This window comes from Pelobates fuscus, chromosome 3 (assembly GCF_036172605.1).
Source record: "Pelobates fuscus isolate aPelFus1 chromosome 3, aPelFus1.pri, whole genome shotgun sequence".
Classification (NCBI taxonomy): Eukaryota; Metazoa; Chordata; class Amphibia; order Anura; family Pelobatidae; genus Pelobates; species Pelobates fuscus.
Window position 1 is genome coordinate 276863678 of NC_086319.1, and position 10066 is coordinate 276873743.

The window sequence follows — 10066 nt, forward strand, 5'->3', positions numbered from 1 at the left end:
GTAGTTGTTCAGGTATGATCTATAGCTCCCTGCAGGCAATCTAATGTAAACACTGTATTATTAGAGAAAATACAGTGTTTACATTGATTGATAGGAATACCTCCAGTGGCCGTCACTCAGACGGCCACCAGAGGGACTTCCTATCATGCAGGGCCCTAAAAAGGCCCTGTATACGTCAGACGTATTAAAATACGTCTGACGTGTGCAGGAGAGAGAAGGCACTGTGTGCGCGCCTTCTCTCTCCAGCCTGTCAGCAGAGATGGGGGGCGGGCAAAGACCGTGAGCTGAGCTGTCAGTCAGCTCAGCTCGCGGCCGCGCACATGCGCAGTAGTGCGCTCAGGACTTCAGAGGGCGGCTTGAATGCCGCCCTCTGAAGTATGTGCGCATGTGCGGCAAAGCCGCGCATGCGCACAAGGGAGCAATGACGCTCCCAAATGGAAGCGTCTGATTGCTCCCTGCTCGCGCCCGCCTATTTCGTCATTTTGACGAAATAGGGGGCGCGGCTTCACGAGGCTCCCGGCGCTGGAATGAGGTGAGTAAAAGACTCTGCCTGGAGAGTCCCTTTAATAATAATTAAAGGGTTACTCAGCTAGTTGCACCCCAAGCACACGTGACATTGTCAGCCCAGAACTGTGTTCCGGGTTGTCTAACGTCAACTCTGAACATAAAATCTGTATGCATAAAACGGACATCAAAATGTTCCCCTTGCATGCAGAGCTGTCCCCTCCCATCCTGTGGGCGCTCCCTCTGTGCAGCAGTGATTTATTGATTTTTTTTAAAACACCCTCCCTCCACCTGTCTGGAGAGCGCACATATGCTTTGAGACAGCGAAATGGTCCAAAGATTTCTCTATGACGCAAGATTTAGGCAAAAATAGTTTTAACCTCACTTGTGTAATTAAGATATCATTTTGCTGAACACTCCAAGTAACAATCACTACAGCATGCTGTTGTGGTTATGGCACAAGAAGTTCCCTGACCCTTTATACTGTAGGTAGCTAAACTGTTTTATAACAATTTGACTTTTTACCTGGGACTACTGAGCGCTGCTCAAGAGCTCCATTACATTAGCCAGAGGGCCAATAGTTTGTGTTTTTTTAGTTTTCATTAGCTCTCCTTAGCCAAGCTCTGGAGCACAGAGGTAGCTCATTGGCTGAGACCATCAGGTGATTTCTCTCAGAATATGAGCTAAGCCCTGCTACTGTCAAGCTTAGCACAGAGAGTTTCTTGCTCTCCAGCTGACGTAGTTGAGGCCAGGGGCAGCTGCTGGTGAGTGGTGGTCACTAAGTAAATTTGTCTTTAGTTTTTTATTATCAGTAAAAAAAAATGTTTAATTTAAATCACAATTTAAATGTGTTAATGATATCTATCTGAACCTGTGATAAAATAATTTTACTGCAAGAAAAATAACAAAATATTGAATATGTTTCATAGAGAAGTTAAGTATGCACATTTACACAAAAAGTGAATAGTTCTGGTGCAGTAGAATTAAAGCAGCTTCAGGTGCCAATGTGAAGTGTAGGAAGCAGGCCAACTGAAGATGAGAGTCATCATATTGCAAACTTCACTGCCTATCTATATACAGGAAGTATGAAAAATTGAAATGCCAATATATCTTCCAAAAACTTTACAAACAAGGCAACATTTCAATCTTCTTACATCCATGTGCTGCCTAGTCATGTTCTCAGTTAAAAGCTTGCCAAATATTTAGTAAACAAACCCCTCCAACTTTTTTATTGAGTTGTTGCACATTGATGTACCTGTGAGTTGGAGAGATGGTGGATGCTGGGGAGTCAGCATTACTGAGCTGCAGGTCGATGACCCTAGACATACGCCTTTGTTTTCTTTCCCGTTCATCATCGTTGCTGGTGAAGTTCTGCAAAGTTGGTGTGCCAGCCAAACTTACTGGCTGACGTCTGGTTGCAGGGGATAGGAAAACACTATCTGGGGTGTCAACTTGGTGACGGTCACCTGACTGAGGCGTAGAAATCGACATGATGTCTAAAAATACAGTAAAGAGAGAAAAAAAATAAAGTAATAAATTAGACCAATATCGAATACCAGATGGATATAAAAAGAAAAGCGAATAACCACAGAGTAACAATTTTAGTAGAGGCAAATAATTTGCCATGGATAGCTATTAATTTGTTCTTAATGTAAAAGTTAAACAGCAATCATATAATAAAGTGAAACTTTTAAAGGAGTGTGCTAAAGTAGCACGTTGCTATCTTGAATGCGATAAATATATAGAAGGGGATGATACAGGGATTGTGAGGGAAAGGTAAGAGCCATATCATTAGAAACACTACAATAAATAGGTATATATAGCTAAATTTAGTGCCGCGAAGGAGTTTGTTGAATTGCACTACATGAAGAAAGGAAAGGCCTTAAATTGGAACGGTCACTACTCTGAAAATAATAAAACATTGAAAAATCCCCATAACATGGGCCAAACCTTTCACATTCGATGCTCTGTATTCTTTTAAATTTATCAACAGTTGTACCAGATTGATCAAGGCACAGACATGACACACAATGCTAGAGAAAATTAATATCGTTTTGATTTCTCCTCTTCCACTGTTCTTGGCAGAAAAGGGCAACATTTATTACAATGATGCCAATATGGCGATGCCCAGTTCCAGAACAGACATGTGGATTTCTATGTTTAATTTTATTTTTCAGACCTCTTAAAAACAATTTTGATAAATATAGAGGACCGGTAAAATGACTTTGTAATCACATACACATGTATATAAATATATCACACATAACCACAGATACACAAAAACACACAAAATCACAGACCGATACTCACAGTCACAAATACACACACTCAATCACAGACCTATACAGTCACATACACACACACACACACACATTTACAGACCTATACACACAATCACAGATGCACACACACAATCATATACACATACAATCACTGACAAAACATACACAAATAATCACACATATACACAATCACAGACCTATACACACATAGAATCACACTTCTATATACACAATCACCGCTACACACCTAAAACCACACACATATCCGTAGACCCCCATACCACACACAAACACTGACAAAACATATACAAAAATCACATACACACATTTAGTACTAAAGAGCGCCCATTGCAGGGTGCAAGAAGGAGCTGTGCCGGAGGAGCACAGAATGGAATAAGCTCCCTGACTCCCGGCTTTAATTTTAGGTATATACTGTCGGTTTCCAAACCATACACCCTACTGGGCACTTTGTATCTAGTAACCCCCCTTCATTCCCCTTGTATCTAGTTCACCACTGTAGATTCGACTTTTAATTATAGGCTCGCTCACAGGGCTGCCCACGAGTGAAGAATCCAATTACATTCGTTGCGAGAGTGTTGATGACAGATGTCATTTTTGCACAGCATTAACATTAGTTATCATTGCACAGAGTTCAAGGCTGACTTATGTACATGTACAGGGGATGTAACTAGAACAAAACCCCTAATAGAAGTGGTCATGACAGTTTGAAAAGCCCTTTATTGCTGAATTGAAAACTAAACTGCAAAATTTAGACAAAAGTTGTAGATTTTGAAAAATTCTTCAACTCGGTCAAAGCTTAGCTATTTTAGCATAAATATGCTATTTAGTTTTCAACTAGCCACAATTTGGTGTTTAGTGAATCAACACCACAGTGACAGCTGGAATTTTTAAAGGAACAATATAGGCACCAGACTACTTCAAGGAACACTATAGTCACCTAAATTACTTTAGCTAAATAAATCAGTTTTAGTGTAAAGATCATTCCCCTGCAATTTCACTGCTCAATTCACTGTCATTTAGGAGTTAAATCACTTTGTTTCTGTTTATGCAACCCTAGCCACACCTCCCCTGGCCATGATTGACAGAGCCTGCATGAAAAAAAAACTGGTTTCACTTTCAAACAGATGTAATTTACCTTAAATAATTGTATCTCAATCTCTAAATTGAACTTTAATCACATACAGGAGGCTCTTGCATGGTCTAGCAAGCTATTAACATAGCAGGGGATAAGAAAATCTTAATTAAACAGAACTTGCAATAAAGAAAGCCTAAATAGGGCTCTCTATACAGTAAGTGTTTATGGAAGGCTGTGCAAGTCACATGCAGGGAGGTGTGACTAGGGTTCATAAACAAAGGGATTTAACTCCTAAATGGCAGAGGATTGAGCAGTGAGGCTGCAGGGGCATGTTCTATACACCAAAACTGCTGCATTACGCTAAAGTTGTTCAGGTGACTATAGTGTCCCTTTCAGCTAATTGAAGTGGTGTGGGTGCAGTGTTCCTGTCCCACTTACTTATGCAATGTAAATCATTGCCGTTTTAGAGAAACTGCAATGATTATATTGCAGGACTAAGACTGCCTCTTGTGGCTGTCAATTAGACAGAGACACTTCCTGGTGGCTAGGCGATGTTGCACCGGACGCTGGATGTCCTCACGTTTTGAATGAGGACATCCAGTATCAGTAAAATCCCCATTGGAAAGCATTGAAGCAATACTTTCCTATGGGGAGGGCCTAAGGCGCTTGCGGCACTCACCGTAAAAATGTGCATCATCCCCATCCAGCAGCTCTCACTAAAAGGCTTACACACTGAAGCAAAGGCTGGTGGTAGAGGGACCAAGAGTTCAGACACTGTTGAGAGAACTTATGGGTTAAACTTTTCAGAAAAAGTTTAACGCCCTGTGGGAAGACAGTGCTCCAAACACCGCGATTGTGACAAAGTTATGGTGCCTGGAGTGAAGCAAAATTGTCACTTCTCTAGAAGTTCAAAAACAAAGACAGTCAAGCACTACCGTAATATAGCAAATATGTGCACAATGTGGAAAAGAGTCAATAAGAAGCTCTATACACCTCAAAGTGGTGCCCCCTATACCACTTTAAAATCAACAATATACATACACAAACAAGATGGAGCTTCTTAAAATGGCAGTATAACAGATATTCTGTAAAATAGAATGTATACCATACAATACAGTAATGCAAATAAAATAAGGGATATACACACAATAAAATATCACTCACAAGCCTGGAGTCATAATCTCATATGACTCGGATGGTATGCGCCCTTGGACCATTACAGGATGTCCAGATCCTTCTTTCATACAGGATTATGTTTGTTGTCACCTTTAACCAGCTCACAGACACGAAATGCAAGGTCAGCAGCGTGTTTCCAAAAGGATGGTGCTTTATTTTCAAATTAAAAAACTTGGATCAAAAGTAGTAAATTAAAATATAACAATTCAAATGTTAATAGGGCTATATAGTCCTTTAAAAAAATCACCAAAACGCGTTTCGCCTGGTACAACAGGCTTCCTCAGTTGGCTAGATTATCCTCTGTTTGGTCGTTCCTCTCTTTTTAAAAGTCCGCTCGTTTTTACTTCCGGGTTCCGGTTTCTGCCTAGTTGGAACGCATTATGTGTTCCAGCGATGTCACTTCCTATTGCGTCACTTCCGGGTTTCGTGCACGCTGCGTTCCAACTATGCACTATGGTATAAATTCTATTTTACAGAATATCTGTTATACTGCCATTTTAAGAAGCTCCATCTTGTTTATGTACGTATAAAGTCAAGCACTACCGCATAACATGTTTCCCTTTATTAAAGGGCAAAAAAACATACAAATCAATGTTTCCACCAAATGGAATCATTATTGAAGCATTTAAGTGTGAAACAGAAGCGGAAGTGAAAAAAAAAAAAACATTAATCAGCTACATGTCTCTGTTATTGACAACAAAGCTTTGTCTCTCAGTGGTGCTTCATACATGCTCATGTGTATTTACATAAATACTGTACAGGTTCACAAACACTCCTTCCTTGAGCAGTGGGTACAGCTCTGCAGGTGTTAAATATAATTGTGCGGAGCTAATGCATGAAACTGAACAGTCGACATTTCTTTGAGCTCTTCACGGTCCCAGCAAAATCCATATAATATCTCCTTCCCAACTCGCCATCAAGCTTCGAAACCACGAAAACTGCACACAGGCCCCTATACCGCATCGACCGTTGCCCTTTCAGTACACCCGAGGAAAAATAAACAGAGGCGCAGATCTGAGGCCTACCGCCTCAAAGCCTAGACTCGCTCCATGACTCCCTCATCGGAGTGCAAACACCCCGGAGCAGCTCTGGTCGCCCCCCGCTGCCCGATACTCCAAATATGAAATGTCGAACGCAGAAACCCGACAGGAACATAGGGGCTATGCTCTAGAGACTCGCAGCCTTGAAGACTCAAACAGCAGAGGCCAAACATGCCACAGTGGTGCCACCCTTGGGGACAGAGAGCAGGGACATGGGAACTGGGCCCACCATTAGCCATCCCAAAGCTTACAGCATGGCACCAACCACTAAAGGTGACCTCAAACTGCTCCTCGCAGACCTCCATAAAATGATGGCGGCTGACCTTACACGTGTACGCACAGAAATTCATGTCAACACAGACTGCATAAAGGCCATGGAGGAAAGCATCCTGGATGCCCATAATGGAGGTGTCCCACGTCAAGAGCCCAGTACAGCGGCTCAATACTCACCACCGGGCACTGGCACACCGGCTGACAACACCTGAAGATCAGCTACGGCGGAACAACATTAAAATCTGAGGCATAACAGCGGCGGTAGGAGCTGAAGAACTTCCGCATTATACCCGGAGGCTGCTAGCCGCCATACTGCCACCAACGGTGGCCAAAAAAGTCACACTAGATGGCGTATTCTGAATCACCTGCATGACCAAGCCTTCCACCCCTGAGCCAAGGGACGTGATCATCAGCTGCACCTCTGCGAATGACAAAGGCCGTATTATGGCGGCAGTACGAGGTAAAACCCCACTGCAGTTTGAGGACTCCTCATTAAATTTATTTCAATACCTAACAAGGACAACGCTGCAGTGGTGCAGACAAATGGGCCCCATCACGACTCACCTCTTATCCAAAGGATTACCATACCGCTGGGGAATGCAGGGCACCTTACTCGTAACGGAACTACCCACACACTCCGAACACCTACGGAGGCGCCTACACTCAGGATAGAGGCACCTGACCTCAGCATCCCTGGAAGTACCACGAATGGAATATGGGATCCTGAGATGGTGCCACAACATGGGAGCCACTCATCGACAGAGACTTGACTATGGGAAACAAAATCAGGTCGGAGCCCACTGACCCAACCACAGGACTAAGCCATGGATAACCTTATTGTATATATTTTGTTGTTTCCGCTGTATACATCTTAGGGATCGACCGATTATCGGTTTTACCGATATAATCGGCCGATATTCGGTATTTTCGGCAATATCGGTATCGGCCAATAGGGATACTGATATTGCCGATAATACCTCCCAGGACCGCCAGGCTCATTACAAGCCCGGCGGTCCTGGGGGGGCGGGCAGCAAGCGTTTACTCACCTCCCAGCAGCTCCCCAGTGTAAATCTCGCGAGACCCGCGGCCAGCTCTGACGGCCGCGGGTCTCGCGAGATTTACACTGGGGAGTTGGAGGAGCTGCTGGGAGGAGAGTAAACGCTTGCTGCCCACCCCACCCCACCCCCAGCTAAGCCAATGCCACTGGACCACCAGGGATTAACATATCCCCCCTCCCTGGCAAGGCAACAAGCAGGGAGGGGGGGACAACAAAAAATAATTTAATATAAAAAAAAATTTAATAAAAATTGCCCCCTCACACATACACTATTATTATACACATACACTACAAAAACACACTGTGTATATAATTCAGTGTGTTTGTATAGTGTGTGTATATATAATGCAGTGTGTTTGTATAGTGTGTGTATATATAATGCAGTGTGTTTGTATAGTGTGTGTATATAATGCACACTACACAAACACACTGTATTATATACACACACACACACACACACTATACAAACACACACTGCATTATATACACACACTATACAAACACACTGCATTATATACACACACTATACAAACACACTGCATTATATAAACACTACACAAACACTGCATTATATACACAGTGTGTTTGTATAGTGTGTTTATATAATTCAGTGTGTGTTTGTGTAGTGTGTTTATATAATGCACACTACACACACTCTGCATTATATACACACACTATACAAACACACACACTACATTCACTATACACACACTACACAAATACACACACTCTGCATTCCTTATATACCCACTCTACACAAACACACACACTTTGCATTTAGTATATACAGCATTCACTTTACACACACTGCATTCACTTTACGCACACTACCCACACACTACACAAACACTCTGCTTTCATTATATACACACTAGACAAATACACACTGCATCCACACCACTCACACTACACAAACACACACTGCATCCACTACACACACACTGCACTAACACTGCATCCACTACACACACATACACAGCTCCCCTGTCTAAACACACTGCATCCACTACACGTGGCATGTATATTTTGTGCATTTACCTTTAGAAATAGTTTTTTATTTTCCAAAATGGTAAATGTACAGAATATCGGCAAATTATATCGGCCTGAAAGTTCACAGAATATCGGTATCTGTATCGGCTCTAAAAAAATCAATATCGGTCGATCCCTAATACATCTTCAGTTTCTCCTTACCACTGAGTAGATCAACGTTATAGAGGCCCAGTAGCCCCTGATGTTGCAGATCCGATGACCTGCCCCCCCTCCCCCGGTTATGGGGTAACATACACACAGATAGGGCTGAGGCACACTACCACCCATGAAAGCAACAGCCACTTCTCGCATCATACCGACCAGTAAAGCTAATGCACCACACCACAAGTAGCAGCAGGTCATACTCCTTATCGCAAACCCTCATGCACACCGCCACCACACTATGTGATATGTACCTGAATCTACAAAGCCACCTGAACAACCTTACTGCTCCCTATACCCAATAGTAGATCCACAAGGTGGCAGAGGGCGCATAAGAATGGAGGAAAAAAATATAAAAAGGTGTTCCTTTTTCACCGATCATATCCCAGTTATACTCCTGTCTATACTCTTGTGATGCTATGCTGACTCAAAATAAGGTGTATATATATATATAAAAAAAATAATATAATTGTCATCTCTGACAGCGCATGTAAATAAAAAATAAAATTAAAAAAAACAAAACTTTTCATTAGAACATTCTGAAGTTCTGCAAGTGACCGTTCCTCTGTAATAGCTACAAATCCCGTGTTGCCAGCCTGATCCTGCAGTGAGCGGTGAATATTAGCGATATTTCACAGTGAGTTAGTGGCTGCATGCTCACACTCCTAATTACAGGGTTATTTACTAAAGTGGATTTTACATTTAAGGTCAAAATAGCCGAACTGGAAAAGCTCAATCTATTCTCGTAGTTCGGCTACTCTGGCCTTAAATCTGAAACTCCCTCTTTATTCGCACTTTAGTGAATAGCCCGGTGCCGTGCCGGCCGCTCGTGGGGTTTACAATACAGACTCGGGCTGTCACTGTTACACGGTACGCAGAGCGAGGCTCCCGCGCTATTTATTCTGTCGGTAAATAGTAAAGCCGAGCCCGTGGTTACATACCGAGTCCGGTCACCCGCTTCCGGTCCCCGAGTTCCTTTCAAAAAGTTCGCGCCCTGCGTGCTGAGCGCGCGCGTGCGTGGTAACGTCAGAGCAGGAGGCGGGGCGAGTGCGGTGATAACGGTCGCGGATAGAAGAGGAGTGAGCTAGTTCGACGTATTGCGCTCCTGCTACTGCATGCGTTCTGCTTGAGCCATGAACCGTAAAAATAACGAAAGGGGCTGCAAGCACAGTGCGCTCTGCTCGGTCCTCAGAGGCATATCGCAGAGGGACAGGCATTTATTTTAAAATGCAGTGTTAGTCAAACATTAAAAGACATCTTTTAGGCAGATTTGTGGTATAAAACCTGTCTATACAATATGTATGTTTAGTATAAGGAAAGAGCCGCCTTGCACAAAAGGCAATCATCAAAAATATGGAGGAGAATCATCCCACTACAAAACAAGATTATAAAACAAACTATACAGACCTTGCTATTTATTATAGTATGGGCTCATACCTTGCAAATC

General features: G+C 42.8%; 1 protein-coding gene across 1 annotated transcript in view; it reads right to left on the bottom strand.

Moving 5' to 3' along the window:
• The window catches only part of NCAPH (non-SMC condensin I complex subunit H), a 30649-nt gene extending 21019 nt beyond the window's left edge, over positions 1-9630 (bottom strand). Inside the window, exons 1-2 of the mRNA XM_063448611.1 lie at positions 9561-9630; positions 1760-2000 (exon numbers count right to left, since the gene is read on the bottom strand). Coding sequence (XP_063304681.1) covers positions 1760-1995 — 236 coding nt within the window. The 5' untranslated portion in view covers positions 1996-2000; positions 9561-9630. The remainder of the gene's footprint in view (positions 1-1759; positions 2001-9560) is intronic.
• Between the last annotated feature and the right edge of the window lie 436 nt (positions 9631-10066).